Source organism: Gorilla gorilla, chromosome 2 (assembly GCF_029281585.2).
Source record: "Gorilla gorilla gorilla isolate KB3781 chromosome 2, NHGRI_mGorGor1-v2.1_pri, whole genome shotgun sequence".
NCBI classification, from domain to species: Eukaryota; Metazoa; Chordata; class Mammalia; order Primates; family Hominidae; genus Gorilla; species Gorilla gorilla.
The window spans coordinates 201512479-201534424 of record NC_086017.1 but is presented as its reverse complement, the minus strand read 5'-3'; the positions used below and the strand labels follow the sequence as shown (position 1 = coordinate 201534424).

At 37.4% G+C, this 21946-nt stretch overlaps 1 protein-coding gene across 2 annotated transcripts; it reads left to right on the top strand.

Moving 5' to 3' along the window:
• The first annotated feature begins 528 nt into the window (after positions 1–528).
• Positions 529–21702, top strand: TMEM207 (transmembrane protein 207). Of its 2 annotated transcripts, XM_055381432.2 has the most exons (5): positions 529–647; positions 2555–2592; positions 8895–8939; positions 10135–10277; positions 20557–21702. In XM_055381432.2, exons 1-5 carry the CDS (start codon positions 573–575, stop codon positions 20691–20693), a joined length of 438 nt encoding a protein of 145 aa, XP_055237407.2. In that variant the 5' UTR covers positions 529–572; the 3' UTR covers positions 20694–21702. The 2 variants fall into 2 exon arrangements, 1 of the variants encoding a protein (XP_055237407.2); XR_008678042.2 differs by lacking the exons at positions 529–647; positions 2555–2592; positions 20557–21702 and having other exon boundaries at positions 8782–8939; positions 10131–10271.
• Positions 21703–21946: the final 244 nt, after the last annotated feature.

The window sequence follows — 21946 nt, the reverse complement described above, 5'->3', positions numbered from 1 at the left end:
ATTTCCCTAGATATTCTTGCTTTATTTTTCAGTGGTAGTGATGGAGTTGTTTCATAAAATAAACATTGAAATATACCTTGTTTAAAAGAGGGGTATTATCACAATAAAACAAGGAAAGCTTTATGCCTAAGTTTGGGTTAGACCTGGAACTGAAAATGGTGTGTAGGAGGACAAAGAATACCAACAAAGGGAAGAAAATTGAATAAATGTTCCAAATATGAGCTACTATTAGAAACCCAGAAGTTTCCTGGAATAAAACATGCACTTGAATGTGGAAAGTTATTAAGTAGCCAGCTAGCTCTGTAGGTCAGCATTTATAACCCCTACTTTTAAAGGCCTTGACAAACAGTGCTAAAGTTCTCACCTTAAACTTAAATTCCTTGGGGTCTTAGTACCTGTAAACATGTACCCAACATTCCTTCCCCTAGCATGCACTTTGCGAGTCACAAGGAGCCATTATTAATGCATGTCCTGGTAGGGAGCATAACTTACAGAGAAGCTAGTAAGTTCTGAGAAAGAAGGAAATAAACACAGGCACCAAACCACTATCCTAAACTGACTGCCCTTTAAATATGTCAAGATCCAGACTTTTCAGTGTCACTTCAGCAATCTCAACGATAGGGATCTTGTGTTTGCCGCTATTCCAGGTAACTATCTTTCTTTCTGAGTTAAGGTTTTCAGAGGTACTCTGAGGTACTCTGAGGACTTGATTTGCTATAGATTTATATGTCAGCAGCTTAACTGCTTCTACATTTAAAAGATTTCCTTCAAGCGTTACTAGCATCTTATGATTTCTTGTATTCACTGGTCAGAGGGACAAAACAAAATGTCCACGGCATTAGTCTTATTTCTCCTTTAATTAGTTCTATTGCTACTGAAATAACGTGATTGCAAATTTAACCTTTGTTTAACTTTGCTATGCTGTAATTTTTTTAATTCAAAATGCTATTGACACAGAACAAAATGCTATGGCTGGATTAATTTAAGACATGTTTACTATTGCCTGCAACCATACTTGATGCTTCACAGTTTTTCAATGCTGACTGATGTAGACAGAACCATTTTAGGATTTATTTCAGTTCCTCTGCTCCAGCATCCCCTTCTGACTAACACGTGCATCTCTATATCTGTGTGACTTCAATGCAAGGTTTCTGAAAGATTTAGATCTAAAGTAAATTATAGCTTTTCTTACCTCTTCATAATAACTGGAAGTTTGGACAGCTAATGTGTTGGCAGTGAGGTGCTAATAATTTAATACTGTGTACTATTGCTAGGGTACAACACACAGAAAAAACATGGAAGTGACTTGAAAGTGAAATACTGGTTTTATTTGTTTATCTGTTAAGCTGGATCCCAAACGATTTCATCTACTCATAAATAAACTTTATGGACAAAATGTGAATGTTCATTTTCCTTTCACTTAGTATGCAAATCTATTTGCAGCATTCTAGCAAAAAAGAATGCAACTCATTTTCTGTGCTTATAAATTGTTCATTACCATGCTCTCCGATGGCCAATTCATGGCTCCATCTGCAACGCCACAAATCTCTTTGCCCAGATAAACTTGGTGGAGTAAATACAAGGTGCTGAAGAAGATGCTTTTGGGATTAAGGGGGGAAAAGACACATCTCACACAGAACTCCCAAGTCTATCACTTTAAATTTTGTAACTTCTTACTTGTACTTTTATTTGCATGTTATAGTCCAGGAAAATAAATACTTCAACTGACCTCATCAACTAAGTGTACAGAGCTACACATAAATGCCGTTTAAAGACTTTCTCCTTGTACGAGGAAGGAGTCCTGGTTCAAAGGGTCAAGCAAGCAAATAGATAACAAGATCTTTAGAAAGAAGTGCCTTTTTCCTTGTGATTTAGTGTATGAGATGTTGTAACCTATGACACTCAGTGCAGATAACTAAGAGCATTATTTTAGAATGCTTATAGTATTGGACTTTTCAAACAAACCAACAAAGATGATTACTTTTTTTCTCTTCTCTGATAAAGAGAAGACTGTAAATCTCAACTGGAATGTCATGTGATCTTAAATGGACCTTACCCTTAGAGCAGGTTAAAGTCGCCCTTTCATGAATATATATTTAATGCCTATTAATGCTAATAGGCTTGACTTCTGTTTCCATGTATGTACTTGGAACTTGTATTTTTTTTGCGTGAAAATAATACTCACTAATAATGAACCTCTGACCTCTAGCTACAACATGAAAACAAAAAATGCAAAGTGCACAAAAGCTCTTTTAGAGCAAGCAAAATCTGCTTATAGAAAAAACAAAAATTGTCATAAAATCCATTTATATTGGTATGTAGAAATGGAATCTGGTTCACAAAATGTATCTTCTGCCACTGCTGAGCTTAAGAATCCACCCAGAGATTTTTTTCAATTAAAATTCTGTGTACCAACAATAAACTCTGCTATAGAGCTTTTAATTAAAAAAGCAAACGAAATGATATAAACCCACATTGTCTCTAGGCGCTGCTTGTATTAAAGGATTAGACTGATGAGATGTTTGGATTTTATTGTTCTAAACATGTGTTTCAGTTGGTGCTCTCGGACCTACCATGTGAAGAAGATGAAATGTAAGTAAACAGCGAAAAACTCCATGTTTTTATTTCGCCTTTAAAAAATTCAAAGTATAAAAAAGGCTCAAGCCATTAGAAAAAGCCCAGTTGAGTTTCAAATGATCATTATAATCAGAAGAAAAGTAAATGGTTTGTAAATGCAGATGGCTCCATTTTTTTTTCTGAAAACAGGAAAGGTAATTTTCATTATGATCAGCTTTGTTAAATAAATAAGAGGCCTAGTTGATTTCTAGATATTTTTGCACACTGAATTTATCTTCCTCAAGGTTTCAAGGGTACTTTAAGTTCATAAAAGAATCATGATGTCATCTATGGCTTCATCCACACTCAAAAATCACAGTGACCAAGGGAGGCAGTTTTCTGTATAACTCAGTTTAAAATACAAGCAAACTGACCAAAATTCTAACCTGTACTGTGTGTCTATTTCAAAGTGCTTGTGATATGAATTATGTGAACAATTGACTCAATTTTTTCACTTTTTGTGCTATAGACTTAATGGTTCTCAGAATTCTATTCAGGAGATGAAGAGAAGGTGCCATTAATAATGATACTGATAATTAATATCTGTAATTCATTGTGATTTAGTATCAGAAAAGCACTTCCACCCAGCACTATCTTCTCCTGCTTGCAGCCCTTGCTGTTAGCAGCTGTTTTCAGTTTTCATTGCCTGTTACACTCGAAGCCATGCTCTCTGTATAGCAGGAGGCTACGACTGTATTTCACAGCAGAAATTGGGACCATTCACCTGCTTCTGGTGGATCTTCTTATTGTTAACAATCTGCTTATTAAATTTGTGCTGCTCTTTCAGCTTTTGCATGGCTCTCGATTGCTATTTCTTTATGTTAATTTTGGAACTGCTTTTTCACTCTGTCTTATGCTGTTTGTGATGTAACGGAGTATTTGATTGTTTGCATGCATATCTGACTCAGGATTTCCTGGCTGCCCTTATCTTATCTCCTCATCTTCTGCCTTTGACCCAGACTAACAAAATAAAGAAGTTCAGAATTGGAAAGGATCTTAAATGTTGAATCTAACTCTAATCAACGTGACAGAAACATATGGTATTAAGAAAGTTTTTATGCTGACTTTAGAGCTACTGAGGCTACTGCTCTGCCTTTTAGGTGAAGGGATTGAAACCTAAGAGAAACAGTAAATGAGTAGTAGGGCTTCAACTGGTACTTAGGTATCACATTCTTTGGCTACATCATTTTGCATCTAAGTGTCTGTAATGGTTATCATTATTTAATACAATTGCTTTTGAGTAAAAACAAAAAAAAATTAACCCTCAAATGAAATGTAAATTGGCAGAAAATAAAAACAAAAAAGAGAGTGGCTGGGAATGTAGGGTGGTCATATAAGGTAAGTAAATGTATTGAAGACGTGCACAATATCTCAAATCTTTTGTTATCGCAAGACAGTGTCAGTGGAATGAATCTGTAAGGAAAGTCATGCTGTTTTCTGAGGGAGTAAAAAGTCCCCTCCAACAAAATCCTCTTTCTCTAACTATATTTATACAAGAGATTTCAGTTTCAAATCACTTCTTTGATCTGAGACATTATCTCCTGTTAAAATACACTACCCAGCCAAGAGACCATATTCATCCATTTACCAGCACTGCTATAAGAGAGTGACACACAAACATGGCAGATTACAGTGAAAAGGACCGTAAAGACGGCCTACTCCAAATGTCTTTTAAAAAATGAGAAACACAAAAGGACAGTAGCTTGTCCAAAGTTCACATGCAAAATGGACACAGAAAAGGGAGACTTGGATTGGAATGCAAGGGAGCATCAAAGTAAAAACATGAAACATGGATCGCCTAGGTAGAGGCCATGGTGGAGGAGGTGCTGATTAGCTAGAAATAAAAACATGTGTATTAATCAACTTCTATGTTCCAAGAATTGTGCGAAACAATTTGCATATATTTTCCATTAAAACAAACAAACAAACAAAAAAACTGGTCGACCGGGCGCAGTGGCTAACCCTGTAATCCTAGCACTTTGGGATGCCAAAGTGGGTGGATCACCTGAGGTGGGGAGTTCGAGACCAGCCTGGCCAACATGGTGAAACCCCATCTCCACTGAAAATACAAAAATTAGCCGGGCATGGTGGCACGCACCTGTAATCCCAGCTACTCAAGAGGCTGAGGCAGGAGTATCGCTTGAACCTGGGAGGTGGCGGTTGCAGTGAGCCGAGATCGCACCACTGCACTCCAGCCTGGGTAACACAGCGAGACTCCGTCTCAAACAACAACAACACTGGTCTATTTTATTATTCCCTATTTAAATTTGTTTTCAATACCAGGGTACGTTTTTCTGATCCAATCCAATTATTTTACTTTTCTAACTGTATTTTTAACATGAACAAAGCATTGCTGTGCTGTCTTTGTATAAAATTTAAATGCTATAAGTAATTTATTTTATGAAATAAAGCATGAAGAGCCCCTCTTATCATACTTCTGACTTAGTCCTCTTCTGATAAATAGCCAAGGACACTGATGTGCATGAATGAACAAAAATAGATTGATTTATGAAATATAAATATGACTATACATATAAAAGATTCTGTAAATTAATTGCATTGATAGATTTTCTAATGATATACCACATCTTGCTTGGCTTGATAAAGTGAAATAGCTTACTCAAGAGTAGGAAAGCAAGTTAAAAGGCAGAGCTTGGACTTGGACCTGGGACAGACTCCTGAGCCCAGAATTTCAACCACAAAGTTATATTGTATATCCAACATTTAATCAATTATACATCTGGTGAAATACCTGAGAGATGCATAGTCCATTCATTCTTTGAGATACTATACAATTTACTACCAGTTTCTGGGTAATATGATTTGTGACTCATCCATCCCTCAAAATACTGTAGCTGAATTGCACTTTGGCCTATGTTGAGGAATGACTTTTTAAAAAAAAAAAAAAAAATTCGTGAAATTTGTTACTGAATTTATTCTGAGAATACTATGGAAAACATTGTTCTTATGTTAACAGTGTTCTCTTTATGAGGCCTCATAGCTTGAATTTTTCTCTGGTTTCGATGCCAGGAATAGTTGTACATCTGGTGAGTAATGCTGTTCATTTTGTTAATTTTAGAGGACACCATATAACCAATATTCTCTCTCATTATGCTAGCTGCTAGGAAGCTTAAGTCAGATCTACAGTTCAATTCAAATTTTATATATGGTATTTACTATATTCGGTTTACAAACTGATCTCACTATTGGCCTATTCTCTGTCTGATCCTCACCAGGCTATCATTTCTATTTTTTTTTTAATTTTCAGTATTTCCTTAAAGCATTTGGAACACGGGATATTGGATTCATTCAGGCAATACTCCACACGGTAATATGAGGTTAGAGCTGGCTATTACTGTTCCCAGTCGCACCACGACATGGTGCTGAGAGACATGGACTCTGCAGACAAGAGCATTCGGGTTGAAAACCTACTTCTACCGCTTCCAGCTATGCTAACTTGCGCAAGTTACTTAACGGCTCTGTGACTGAGTTTTCTCAGTTGTAAAAGGAGAATTATAATAGTATGACCCTACTATATAGTGGCGTAAGTTTGAGAGTCCGTTATTTCGCAAGAAGTTACGCATCTGGTTTTAGAAGAGTGTCTGCCCTAGAAAATGCTGAGTGATGTAACAGAGAAACCAATGAAGCAACTCTGCATATTTCTTCCTGAATTTATCGAATTCATAAATGTATAATCTAAGGTCCACAGATTCTCAGCACAGAGAAGAAGAATAAAGATCAACTCATCTAACCATTCGTATAGCGCAGAAATCATCTCCATGACATCAAAGTAACAAAAGGAAATCGTCCTGATAAGGACAGAAATTATCTCCCTCAACAATTAATTCTAGATCATTCTTATTCCAAATGTCTTTCTCACACATTATAGTCAGCTCTCACTTCCCCCTGATGATTAATTTTCTTTTTAGCATAATCATACCAATTTGACCAATCCCTGAGGAATAATTTCAGTTTCAAAAATATAACCTTTCCTATACTGAATATCTTGGAAGTAATATTGGAGTAATTAGAATACTCTTACTTTTTTAGGAACTCAAAAAGTTTCTGTTTAAAACTTGAATTTAAGAGAGAAATGGAAATAATGGTTCAAGGAGGGGAGCATACGGAGCCAGAAGACACATGTTCCAGTGTAGTTCTCGGACTAGGTAGTGACCTCCCCTCTTCCTTTCTCCACCTTAAGTCTCAGCGGTACACTGTGCAAAATCCTAAAGGTCAATAAATGATCTCAAAGATGCCTGCGATTTGGAACTTACATGATTACTGCACTTCTCCAGCTAACTGCTTCCTAGCCATGTTATTTCTTATCAGAAGCTCCACCAGAGGGTGCACCAGCTCAGAAAAAAAAGCGAAATAAAGTTGGTTTGGAAAATTGTTAGCCCAGGAAGAAAAAAAAAGAGGGCCTTAAAAATTAGATTTAAGAAACACAATGAGGTGGTTAATATTTAGAATTGAGTTCAACGATAAGTAAAGGGGCTATTTTAAAACAGAAAAAAAGTAAAGGAAGAGGAGGGAGATGAAATAATCCATACTCCTGACCATGAGCTTAGATGTCACAATTCAAAAAAAAAACAAAAAAACAAACAAAAAAAGCTTTCTGGTTTTTTAATTGGGTCAGGACACCAAGAGAATTTCCGCACATCTGCCTCTTAAAAAATATATTTTTTTAAGGTTTTAATTTTTTAATATAATATTTTAAAGTTCTTTTTACTACAAAGTGATTCATGTACATTACAATAATTCAAACAATATGAAAGGGATGGAGTTTTTCATAATGCCATCTTCAAGAGAAGTGGGCACTTCAGTAGTCTGGTGTAAATTTATGTCTGGTAGTAATTTTGGTGAAATCATTGTACTTGTAGAAAATAATATATACAAAGTAAGATTGAAGTCTCTATACTATTTTATGTAGCAAGACTTATTTATAAACATGTTTACATTATTTTTGATGATTGAATAATATTCCTTTGTAAGTATGTCCCATTAATTATTTTTCACATCTTTTATTGATGGCCATTTGTCTTAGGATGCTTTTCAAAGTCACACTTCAGTTGCCATTTTTTTTTTCCAGCCATACCTGTGAATTTTGCTAAACACTCTGGGCACTCAAAAGAACAAAGAGCAAACAAACAGAAAACAGACAGAAGAAAAAGACGCAGAGATTTATATGTGGAGGGGAATGAAATCATCTGTAGGCTGGGTGATTGGTTTTTGTCTTAAATGTTTGTGATAAAATTTTTAAATTGACACTTCACATATGTTAAAAGTCATTTCTGACTGGTACGATGATGGGATGACACACTGCCTCCTCAGGGAAGCTAGACGCAATAAACTGACTGACATTTATGAATGTCTTCAAACTGAAATGAACTGAGTTATTTTAACAATGGCTGAAGAAGATATGATTAAGTATAGTGTCTTCTCAGAAGTGTATCTGACTGTGAATAACAGATTTCCACTGTTCAAGCTCAGCTCAGAATACCTTAAAAGTAGCTTGTATATTGAGGTATGAAGAAACTCCATCAGCCCACATACATTTAGTGTGCCATGTTAGGCATAGTGAGGGACTCTACACCTACGGAGTTATACCTCCCAAAAATCACTCTGTGAACTTTGTCTGTCTGTGATCTTTTAAAACTGGTCTCAAGAAAGATTGAATTGTGGCTAGACACACACAGGAGGGTCAACTTCCTGACTGAAGGAGTCAACTTCTAACTCCTTGGTAAATGGTAGGTATGGCCACGTTCATTCATTTTCCTCCTAGCCTAATTTCTTTCCTCACCGATTGTATAACAAGAGGGCAAACGGTTGTCCAATGCCTCCTATTCTCTACCAAGATATTCTCCCCGGGAGAATTTAAGTTTTACATGACTGTAGTTCTCTAGATGAACAGAATATAGCTATAATGGTTATCTACCTAATACCAAACACCTACGATTTGTTGTCCCTGAAGAGTTAGTCACTGCCTTCTTAATGCTTAACAGTATTTGTAACTCTAGAATCAAACCCATTATAATGCATTTATCTGTTTATGTATCAGTCTGCTAATTTCACATTTACTTGTATTCTCAGTGCCTTGAATTGAGTGGGCATAAACATTTGCATAATTGTGCTGGGTGCGGGACGGTATGGGCTGGTATGGGAATATGTAGGTGATTGTTCTGGAGAAACAAGTGTGATCAATACCAATTTTATTGGGTGAAAGAAACAGGCTTTGGCTATCCTGAGTTCCAGGACTAACGCTCTCCCTTTATCACCAGGTGTGTAAATTATAATGACCAACACCCTGATGGCTGGCATATCTGGTAAGGATATCTTCCATTTGTTTTATATGACAGTTGGTGGTATACACACTCTTTGTCCTAAATAATTTGAGATGGTACATGAAATCATACAGCTTAAGGAAAGATTAGTGGTCATGCAAATGAATATAGAAACATCACTTTCAGATTGTTGGCCAATGTGTACTTAAACACTTCTTGTGACAAAGGGACTCACTATTTTAAAAAATAAGTTTATTCTAGAGTTGGAAATCTTTAACAGCAAAATAATTGTTATTTGTCTTGAAATCTCCCTAAATGACCCTCCACTGATACCAGTTCTGGCCTTAAAAGCCATTCCAAATGACCACTGTCTCTTCTGTGAGATAATCCTTCAGATTTTTTTTTTTTTTTTTTGAGACACAGTTTTGCTCTGTCGCCAGGCTGCAGTGCAGTGGCGCGATCTCGGTTCACCGCAACCTCCGCCTCCTGGGTTCAAGCGATTCCCCTGCCTCAGCCTCCTGAGTAGCTGGGACTACAGGCGTGCGCCACCACATCCAGCTAATTTTTTGTATTTTAGTAGAGACGGGGTTTCACCATGTTGGCCAGGATTGTCTCGATCTCCTGACCTGGTGATCTGCCTGCCTCGGACTCCCAAAGTGTTGGAATTACAGGCGTGAGCAACTGCACCCAGCCCCTTCAGAAATTTTGACCTCTTAAATCTTGACATTTGTATATTCTAAACTTAACATTGTCAGTTCACTCAATTAGCTGGTTAGCTCCTTAAAGGCAAAGACCCTCTCTGCCTACTTTTGAATTCCTATCCCCAATATCTAAAGTGTGTGTAGTTGCTTAAATACTAAATGAATAGATGGATGGATGAATGGATGGATGGTTGGATGGATGGATGGATGCATGGATGGATGAATGGATGGATGGATGTCTGAAAGGAAGAATGGATGAATGAATGAAGACACTGCCTTTTAGAATAACCCTCCAATTTCAAAGGAGAAAATGATTATTACCACCTGGAAAGATCAACCCTTTCTAAGGCCAAAGAATATTTCCAGTTCAGTGGAAATGTATGGGTGGTGGCAGGAAATTGCTTAAGGAATTCAGTGTCCCACATTGCTTGCGGCCAGTCTAGCTGAGTCTTCACCCCACTTCTAGGTAGTAATGGAAGCTCTTAACTTCCCTGCATGCTCTACCTCATTCTTTTCTCGGTTACTTTTGGAGTCAGGATCCTGCTGCTGGTTTTGGTGGCAGCTCTTCTCTGTGGAGCCATGGTCCTCTGCCTCCAGTGCTGGCTGAGGAGATCCCGAATTGATTCTCACAGGCGCACCATGGCCGTTTTTGCTGTTGGAGACTTGGACTCTACTTATGGTGAGTTGTCTGCACACTTCTGGACTCTTTTTTGATACTTTGTGGTTTTGTGGTTAATTGAAAAACTGTTCTCCCAAAAGCAGATCTGGGAACTTAGAAAAAGATGTGGCTTATTGGAGACACCAAGGCCTGCATTGAGGAGAGTTTAAGGGAAGAAATTTCATAAGAAAGACAATCCCAGAAGAAAGAAAATGTGTCTTGGGAACTGACCCACAGTTAAGTATAAGGAAAGCAACTAAATATTTTGTTGTTCAATAAGCAGAAGAGAAGAAGTATGCAGGGCTGGGCAGTCCAGGTGAATGGTAGGGTTTAGGGTACTGCAAAGCATCTCTGAGCTTTTATTATCAACTTGTCTTAAGTTGTATTTATAATTAAATTTACTGAGCTTTCTATGCTTTACTGAGCTCATCTGAAGTAACATTGAACGACACTTTCCAGATTGTCTGCAGTCAATGCAGAATCTGAAATTCCATGGAATAGTCAGGTGAATGTCCATTTTCATGCCCTTTCATCTCAGCGTCCTGATCCTGTCAGCTCCCAACTTCCCCTCCCAAAACCATGCCCTTCCCTTCATTTTCCAGTTTGCATAAGGAAGTAAAGAACAGAGGAAATTCAGGGCTTAGAGTTATTTGCAGCTGCCAGCCTTAGCTGTGAGCAGAAAAAAACAACTTACTGATTTCTGGGAAGCCATAATTGATAGCTATTTCTTCATCTTAAGTATTGGCTCAAGCAGGGACTGTTGTGAGACTTCATTCTAAGTTACTGCGTTACACACTACAGTTACCTCGGGAGCGCTTAACAGAGATAATAGCTAAAGCCGTCTTTCAGAAACTGGGCCACCATGAAATTTACAATAGATGGAGCAGGGTGTGCCCTGGGGAAAACTAACAGCAAGATGAAAAGTGGGGTAAAAATAAACAAAAATTTGTTAACATCAAACTTAGTTTTCCAAGATAATGATTATATTCACCTCCAGCTTTTTTTTTTTTTTTTCCTTCAAACGTTATTACTTAACAGAGGCAACGCATTATCAGTTTGGGAAATGGTTCTTTTAGGAAGGATAATTAAAGTCTCCAAAACAATAGTTCTTCCTCCTAAAATCAAAAGCACCTTCCACAGGGCATAGAGGGGAACAGGGTTATTGATATGTTAACAAAATATGTTAGTCAAAGGAGTCAACATGCTAACATTGGACTATTTTTTTATTTACCTCGAGGTATTTAATAAGTAAATGCAATTATGCTTCTTTTATCTGAACTTAAGTTTCTAAAAAGAAAAATGCAGCCTAGTATTTTCAGCTCTTTTCTCACTTCGAGAAAGACCTTTTCCTCAACTATCTTGAATCTTAAAAGAATTTTGATTTTAATTTTAAGTATATTATTAAGCTAGGCAGTTATACTGTTAAAATTTTTTAAAGCAGTTTATGTGCCATGGTTATACCCTTCTTTATCTAATGTTTTTATATTTCCTGCACGGCAGGTTCCATATGTGCTCCTGAACTTGCCTGAATGTCATGAGTGTGAAGGAAGTGTCAAGGCTGATGTACTGCTTTAGCAATCTGCATGTGCTAGCACTGAGTGACGGGCAATAGACTCACATTCCCTATGTTTCTCTGAAATCATTCAGAACAGGAAAAAAAAAAAAAAACCTTGGGGATAAATTGCTTTATTATTATTATTATTATACTTTAAGTTTTAGGGTACATGTGCACAATGTGCAGGTTAGTTACATATGTATACATGTGCCATGCTGGTGTGCTGCACCCATTAACTCGTCATTTAGCATTAGGTATATCTCCTAATGCTATCCCTCCCCCCTCCCCCCATCCCACAACAGTCCCCAGAGTGTGATGTTCCCCTTCCTGTGTCCATGTGTTCTCATTGTTCAATTCCCACCTATGAGTGAGAACACACGGTGTTTGGTTTTTTGTCCTTGTGATAGTTTACTGAGAATGATGATTTCCAATTTCATCCATGTCCCTACAAAGGACATGAACTCATCATTTTTTATGGCTGCATAGTATTCCATGGTGTATATGTGCCACATTTTCTTAATCCAGTCTATCATTGTTGGACATTTGGGTTGGTTCCAAGTCTTTGCTATTGTGAATAGTGTCACAATAAGCATACGTGTGCATGTGTCTTTATAGCAGCATGATTTATAGTCCTTTGGGTATACACCCAGTAATGGGATGGCTGGGTCAAATGGTATTTCTAGTACTAGATCCCTGAGGAATCGCCACACTGACTTCCACAATGGTTGAACTAGTTTACAGTCCCACCAACAGTGTAAAAGTGTTCCTATTTCTCCACATCCTCTCCAGCACCTGTTGTTTCCTGACTTTTTAATGATTGCCATTCTAACTGGTGTGAGATGGTATCTCATTGTGGTTTATATGGTCACAATTTGTTTTACGTCTGTCAAATGCTAAGCGGTAATTTGCGGATTTTCAGATACTATCTCTGATTCCTAAATATCAACTTGGAAAAGTGACTGTTATTTATCTTAGAGGATGTTATGTACTTCTCTCACTCTCAAAGGGACACATACATGCATAGATGTTTACTGCACGTCAACTAATCGAGTTTAAACTGTCCAGAATTGGGGCTAGGGAACCAGTGAAAATATGGGCTGGTCACTCACAGCCCAGCCCATCCCTGGACACTAAGTAGAGCCTCACTATTTGAACACCTAGACTTTTCTATAGAGCAGCTTTTCAGTAGCAGGGCTTGTGCTCCAGGATCTTCATGCCCATCCTCACTCTATTCTTTCACCCCAATTCCACTGGTTTAACTTCTGGATCTTATTTTGCTCAAGAAACATTTAAACTCTTCCATCCTGAGTTGCACTGCAAATCTCTCTACTATTGATTCCCCTTAGTTACTCTGCCCTATTTATCTTTTTTTGTGTGTGCCTATGCTGAATTCATTGTTAGGTTGTTCCACCCACTGCCCATGCTCCATCTTGTCCCAGGGATGCTCAGGATGGCAGGACAGGCAGGGAACAGCCATTCATACAGTCTTTGATGTGGATAAGATGCCCAGAGCTGTGCTTTTTGGCATTTCTGTTTCTCTTCTCCAAAACAAAATACAAAAGAGCAATTTAGGAAGTGGTGATCTCCCATCTCTAGTGACTTCTTACCTAGTAATTTCTGGAAGCAAATTTCAGGCAGTCAATATTTTAACACAATTTGAAACCTGGACCCATGCTAGATTTACGTTCCTCACTGGATCTTCATGATACCTTCACTTCTCCATACAAATCATTCTTCCTACCTAATATTTCTATAAAAAGAAGCTGCTCTCCAAAAGGGAAGTTAAAGAACCACTTGCTTTTGTGGCTACAGAAGGAGGTGAGGGTCAAAACCACAGCATCTACCTCCACAGCTCCCACAGAGTATGTGCTCACAGCTGAGAACTGAGTCCAGCTGCCACAGGATTCATACGCCCACACCAAGGTTATGGGACTGTGCTTCTGAATTTCCCTCACAGTCCCTGTTCAGAAGAGAAAGAGAAAAATGAGAAATCTCTGGAATGACACTGGTGACAGAATACAAAATAAGGTTTCTGGACTCCCTGCCATTTCTTGAGCACAAAGGAGAAGATGGGATGTTCCCCACTGAATACAGAATGTGGGAAATGGGTCATTTATTTGAAACATTTTAATGGAGAGACTAGATTTGATATATTAACCTTGGGTTCCTCCCAGAACTTAATTTTTTTAAATTTTTACCAAAACTTATTTTACTTAATTATCACCATTTATTGAATATATTAATTGAAATAGCTCGGCTCTTCTGACGTGTAGGGCAAAGGTTTGACTCTCAGGATCTCCTGGAAGCTGCCCTCAACTGAGCAGAACTCAGAGGAAACTTTTGACTGAGAAACTGAGGTGAACAAATTGTGCTAATGTTAAAATACATAAAACAGAGAATTTCTTTCAATCAGAGCTACTGACACTATTACATGGTGCAGGTTGCCGGTTATTCTGATTAGAAATGCTAAACAGAAAAAAGAAAACCCTTGGCTTGGATCCTTATAAAGGTATGTAAGAAGGGTGTTGCCAGCACAGCCCATCCCAATGTCTGGTGGAATTTCCTGTCTGGGAGAGGTCCATGGGTTCTCACCCAAACACCACAGACCACAGTAGTGTTTCCCGGGCTAATGTTCCTGTGTTTTCACAGTACTCTGCTGATTCAGTCTTTAGATAACTGGTCTTCCTTCCTCTTCATAGGATCTATACCCCTGAAGTGTGGATGCTAAACTCAGGGGCTTCTCGAAAGTCTTTGGATTCTGTAGAAGAGACTCTGGCACTTACTGTGCGCTCAAAGATCACTCTCCGTGTCCACAATATGTTAGGAAGATCTTTACCCTTCAGAAAGGGAAAAATATTCCCTCTGATGCCCCCTGTTGTGGGTTGAACTGTGTCCCACCCAATTTCATATGTTCAAATTCTAACCCCAGTATCTCAGAATATGACTATATTTGAAGATAGGGCCTTTAAAAAGACAAAGGCAATGAAATTAAAATGAGGTAATTGGGATGAACCTTAATTCAATATGACCAGCATTCTTATAAGAAGATGTTAGCACACAGACAGACAGGCACAAAGTAAAGACCATGTAGAGACGCAAGGAGAAGGGTGGCCATCTGCAATCCCAGGAGAGAGGCCTCAGAAGAAACCTACCTTGCCGAAACCTTGGTCGTGGATGTCTAGACTCCACAATTGTGAGAAAATAAATTTATGTTATTTAAGTGATCCAGTCTGTGGTACTTTGTTATGACAGCCCTAGTAAACTAATACAACTCCTCTCTTGGGGAGTGAGGAGGAAGAAGAGGGGCTGTCAGAGAAAGAAGAAGAGGAGAAGATCAGAAGAAAGTCAAGAAGGCAGAGAAGGAGAAGATGCAGAGCAAGACGAAGAAGAGAAGAAACAGCTTAAAATCAGAGATATTTTAAGGACTAAAATTTAAACCTACTTATTTTATACAGATTCTAAATTCTTCTTTTTTTCTTCAGCCCCACTTCCTCTTCCTGGTCCCAGCTCCAGAATCTCCTCCTCTTTCTTCTCCCCTTATTATGTTCCCCTGAACTTCACTCATCTTCTGGATCCGGTTCTCCTTCACCATCTCTGCTACAACCCAGAGAGCGTCCACTCAATGCCCTTGTGTCTTCTCAAATGGCATCATCCATGCTGTAGCTTCTGAGACCTTCTTAGTTCCTTCTCTAAATCGTCAAAGATGAATAATTCTAGTATTATGTGGGTGTGTTTTGTTCAGTATCTGTGTTGAGGTAATTTTTTTTCATTCGTTTTGATGTTTTCTTTTCTTAGTGTATTAGTCCATTTTCATGCTGCTGATAAAGACATAACTGAAACTGAGCAATTTACAAAATAAATAGGTTTAATTGGACTTACGGTTCCATGTGGCTGGGGAAGCCTCACTATCATGGTAGAAAGCAAGGAGGAACAAGTCACATCTTAGATAGATGGCAGCAGGCAAAGAGAGAGTAAGGAAGATGCAAAAGTGGAAACCCCTGATAAAACCATTAGATCTTATGAGACCTATTCACTACCACAAGAACAATATGGGGGAAACCACCCCACCACTCAATTGTCTTCCATCAGATCCCTCCCACAACACATGGGAATTATGGGAGTACAAGTCAAGATGAGATTTGGGTGGGGACACAGCCAAATCATATCACTCAGTATCTTACCTAATTTAATAATGCCTTCAGAATATCTCCTAAGTGATAATACAACTGAAAACACAGAAGACTTCCTGTGTTAGTCCATTCTCACATTACTATAAATAAATACCTGAGACCGGGTAATTTATGAAAAAAAAGTTTAAATTGGCTCATGGTTCTGCAGGCTGTACAGGAAGCATGATGCTGGCATCTGCTTGGCTTCTGGGGAGGCCTCAGGGAACTTAAATCATGGCAGAAGGCAAAGAGGGAGCAAGCACTTCACATGGCTGGGCCAGGAGGAAGAGAGTGGGAGGCGGGAGGTGTTACACACTTTTAAACAATCAGATCTCATGGGAACTCACTATCATGAGAACAGCACCAAGGGTAGGTGCTAAATCATTCATGAGAAGCCATTCCCATGATCCAGTCAACTCCCACCAGGCCCCATCTTCAACACTGGGGATTATAATTCAACATTGGATTTGGGTGGGGACACAGATCCAAATCATATCAATCTGCAAAACCAGTTTTCTCCCCCCTCTCAAATGTGGAAATGGGAAGTGAAAACACACATTGAGCCACAGACAATGATTTTTTCAAAGGAATGTATGCAAATTTTTAGTAAAGATTGAGAAAAAAGAAGAGAAAAATCATCAAAGTCTTCACATGACCATCTGTATCCCAAATCTCTATTGTTTGTGGTCATCGCTCAGCAGTTCATAAATCCCAGGACTATAATTATGATAGGGTAAAATAAATATTAAAAATAGTTTTTTTAAAAAAAGATAAGGATTTTGGTTTTGTTAATTAGGTTAATTGTTTTGTTTTATTTTTTAAATTTGTATATTAAAAGTAGGCAATGTCAAAGGAATTTTGGAGTTTATTAAAAATGAAAGGTTGTTTTTATTTTAATTTACTAAAAATAAGCATGACAATAAGGTTTTATTAAAAATAAAGTTGTGATGCAGAATAAAAGCCCATCTTAATGAGGAAGCAAGATATTTAAAGATAATTAATGGAAAATGGAGTTTTGGAGGTGAGAAAAGGACAAATAGAGCTTGAGGCAGAAAAACAATTGACTAGGCATTAGAAAAGAGAGAATTTGAGAGCATAGGAGAGGGACCCCCACAATTGTTTGTCCATGTTTTTAATAAAACATAATCAATTACATAACATTTAAATAAGGGTCCCTTTGCCTTTATGCCATGAGGTCTGTGGATTGGAGCTGGGTTCCCTCAGGCTTGACAAGGCTTCCTAATGAGGTTCCCTGCCTTTCCTGAGCTGATTGCAAGGTGAAGCCCGAGGTGACACCCCTCCTAGGGACACTCATCTTGGCTTAGCTTCTCCCTGGGGCTGATCGCTTGATAATGCTGCCCTTCAACTATACAATCTCTCTGATCCCATTTCTTCTGCAGTTTCAGGGATAATCTTCCCTCTTTCTTATTTCTGGGAAAATAGAAATACCAGCATTCCAGCAGTGATTATATATGAGTGCTCTGAGCGGGAGGGAGAAATAGGAGGGCTGCAGAGAGGTGAACAAGAAGCAGGGTCTTACAGACTCTGCTGTCTTCTCCCTCCAGTCTCCCAGGATTCTTTCATTTTATGATTTTTCAGAAATGTCATTTCCCTATGTTTCATGTTCTAAGTGTAAATATTCTGTGACTTATTTTCAGTAATAAAAAAGGAAGTATTTCATTCACAGATTTTCATGGAAAGACATGATAATAGTAATGACTCATTCATTGAGCATTTCCCACGAGCCATGCTCTGTGCTAACACTTGACATCCCTAGACTCATTTATTCTTCCTTACCACTCTATGAACGTTCACTATCATTCTGACCACTCTACTAATGAGGGAACAAAGGCACTTAGAGATTAAGCAACATAGTAAGTAGATGGCAGAACTGTGACTCAAATTCAGTCCTTCTGGCCACTCCCATAGAAGAGAAAGGAATGAGGTAAAGGAAAGAGAAGAAACAGGTAGAAAGAACATGTAGAAAGAGGTGAAGTCTATTTGAGTGATTCTGAAAAACATAGGAAATCTCAACTCTGGCTATAAAAACTAAGCAGTAAGTGTATTGGTTTTACAAAATTAAACAGTAAACTCTGATATCTTAGAGAGCAGTTCTGTAAAAACTATAGGATTTTTGCTGGCATTTTTAATTCAGTTCTCTCAGCTTCTTAATTTGTCAAAAGATAAAAATGCCTGTCCTCCCCAGCATCCAATCACTTGATATTATATGTAAACATGCTTTGAAAAAACTTGAAAACTGATATAACACATATTTGGTTTTCAAAACTTCCTGAACACATTGGCTTAATGATGTTTACCAAATGCCTTGTGGTTTTAATAACAAGTTTAAGATCAACAGCAAAATTTGTAGGAAGAAGATAATGAGTTTTCTACGAAAGCAACTGTGAAGACTCTATTACTGGGAGCACAATATAGACAGTGGCAATCATACAAATAAATTGGAGCTAGTACAAATAATAGATGTGTCAAGTCAGTTTGGTTGACCATTTCTAGGCAGAAAGATAGTTACCTTTGACTTTGTACTGAATACACTAGGCGCAGTTCACCAAGAAAATAGCCATCATTCATTACAAGTATTCACAGTGGAGGAAATTACTGGGGCAACTGTGTTTTACCAATGTTAACTCTGATTGATCAAGTCCCGCAGACTTATCTGACATCAACCCAAACTTACAAACTGCAAACGGCTCTAACTCCATGATACTTTTCATTTAATTATATAATTTAATTTTATATATAATCATTTAATTATATATAATTAAATATACAATAATAATCATATAATAATCATTTAATTATCATATAATTAATTATAATTAATAATAATTATGTTTAAATCATTATTTAACTATGAAAAGAGGATGGATTGAAAAATAATATTGTAAATAAAAGAAGATGCATGCATGCTCCTATCATTAGTACAGTTCTTGACATATTGTAATAATAATAGTAAACCTTGATGCATAATTCCTGTTCCAGGCCTTGTTTTAAGTACTTTATGCTCATTTAGCCTTGCTTTTATAGAGGTAGACACGAGTATTACACCTTTATTGCCTAAGAGAAAACTGAGGTAAAGAAATATTATGTAATAGCCCAAAAGTAGACTATTTAATTAAATAGATAACTCTAACAAAAGTGCTAAACCAGAAGGTGAGACACATATACTAAACACAGCTCCACCCTTTACATACTTGACTTATTAGTCTTTGCTCTGGTACCAGTGAGATAAGAAATAAGACAAACACAACTGTATGAAAATCCATTATCCTAAATTAACATTATCTGCTTCAAAGTAATCATTTTGAGTAATCTCCATATGGATCCTAGTGAAGCAACTAATGCCTAATATGCAACTAGTCTTTGAATTCTTTTGATCATTGTGGCATATTCTTTGGAATATTCCTAATGGCATCAAATCTTACTCCTTTAAGGAAGGTCAGCAAACTTTTTCCATTAAAGACAGATATAAAATATTTTTGGCTTTGCAAAATATATGGTCTAGGTGGGGACTACTCACCTCTGCCATGGTATTGCAACAGCAGCTATAGACAATATGTAAATGCATAAATAAGATTGTGTTTCATAAATTCAATACACAAAAACAGAGGCCCGATTTAGTTCACGGGACTAGTTTCTTTTTAAAGATGAATTTTTGATGGTTGCTATTGTTTTGGCAGAAAGCAGTCAAAATCATTCAAAGGTAGGTAAAGATCCAGGTGAATACATATTCGTTATATATAAGCATTTATATATATATATATAACCATCTTTATATATATAGTCATATATTAATATAAAGATGGTTATAAAATAGCACTACTTTTTTTTGTGTTACCCAAACACAGTCTTTCAAGGAAATACTAACAGACAATTTCCAAAAGAGCCATTAGAGTAAGTGCATAGTCTTTCAAGGTTACCAGTAGTGGAAGAAAAGGCCAGTTTGTAATAGTTAATGGCCTATATTATGCCTAATCTAGAAGTCAAGAACTTTGATTTCCAAGTTTTTTTTTAATTTTAGAATATATTCTCTTTATTGTGTGTGTATACTTTAAATGCATGCTTTCATCACTGAGCTTAACATTTTTACTGTTTACTAAAGAGAAATAATTATATTAGTTGAAGTTTGCAACCATACATGTAAAATAATACAATTTAGAAAGTGATATTTTAATTTTTCTAATGCAATTTACATTTCCCATGTTGGCAGCATTAGCTGAAATGCCATTAGTGTTGAGGAATCCTGTTCTGTGATCTACAAAAGAGGATATTCCTTCTAGTTTCAGCTGCTAAATTGTAAATGCTTCTTGATGGGTTAGACGATGATGATTTCATAGTTCAGGCAAGCAATTTTTTTTTTTTTTTTTTTTTTTTTTTTTGCTGTGGTGACTAAATCTTCACTGCAAAGAGCAAGATAGTTGTAATTTTTTTCTCATAGATACAAATAATTTTCTGTTGCTTCAGTGATCCAAGCAATGCCAGATTTTATCGGGCAGTTCATGTACTTATGTTTTATGCTCACTAGAAAGATTACAAGTCTTCATCTTTCTCTTTCCAGGGACAGAAGCAGCTGTGAGTCCAACTGTTGGAATTCACCTTCAAACTCAAACCCCTGACCTATATCCTGTTCCTGCTCCATGTTTTGGCCCTTTAGGCTCCCCACCTCCATATGAAGAAATTCTAAAAACAAGCTGATTTTAGGTGTGGATTATCAATTTAAAGTATTAACGACATCTGTAATTCCAAAGCATCAAATTTAGGAATAGTTATTTCAGTTGTTGGAAATGTCCAGAGATCTATTCATACAGTCTGAGGAAGGACAGTTCGACAAAAGAATGGATGTTGGAAAAAATTTTGGTCATGCAGATGTTTAAATAGTAAAGTAGCAGGCTTTTGATGTGTCACTGCTGTATCATACTTTTATGCTACACAACCAAATTAATGCTTCTCCACTAGTACCCAAACAGGCAACAATTAGGTGCTGGAAGTAGTTTCCATCACATTTAGGACTCCACTGCAGTATACAGCACACCATTTTCTGCTTTAAACTCTTTCCTAGCATGGGGTCCATATAAATTATTATAATTTAACAACAGCCCAAGCCGAGAATCCAACATGTCCAGAACCAGAACCAGAAAGATAGTATTTGAATGAAGGTGAGGGGAGAGAGTAGGAAAAAGAAAAGTTTGGAGTTGAAGGGTAAAGGATAAATGAAGAGGAAAAGGAAAAGATTACAAGTCTCAGTCCAAGAGGTTTTATGCCCCAACCTGAAGAGGAAGAAATTGTAGATAGAAGCTGAAGGAGATTGCTGAAGATATGGAGCACATATAATGCCAACACGGGGAGAAAAGAAAAGTTCCCCTTTTACAGGAATGAATGTGGCCTCCATAGTCCATAGTGTTTCTCTGGAGCCTCAGGGCTTGGCATTTATTGCAGCATCATGCTAAGAACCTTCGGCATAGGTATCTGTTCTCATGAGGACTGCAGAAGTAGCAATGAGACATCTTCAAGTGGCATTTTGGCAGTGGCCATAAGCAGGGGGACAGACAAAAACATCCATCACAGATGACATATGATCTTCAGCTGACAAATTTGTTGAACAAAACAATAAACATCAATAGATATCTAAAATTTAGCTTGACCGAACTTATTTCCTAATCTTCTTTTTCCAAATCTGTTTTATCCAAACCTTCCCCATCTCAGTTAACTGTTGCTCAGGCCAAAAAATACTTGGAGCCATAGAAGTTAGGGTAATCCTTTTTAATAAACTAGTTTTAGAGCAGTTTTAGGTCCACAGGAATATTGAGCAGAAGGTAGAGAGATTTCTTGTATACACCCTGCTTTGACACTTACATAACCTCCCCCATTACCAACATTTCTCGCCAGAGTGATACACTTCTTACAATTGATGTGCCTATACTGACATCATGATCATCCAAAGTCCATAG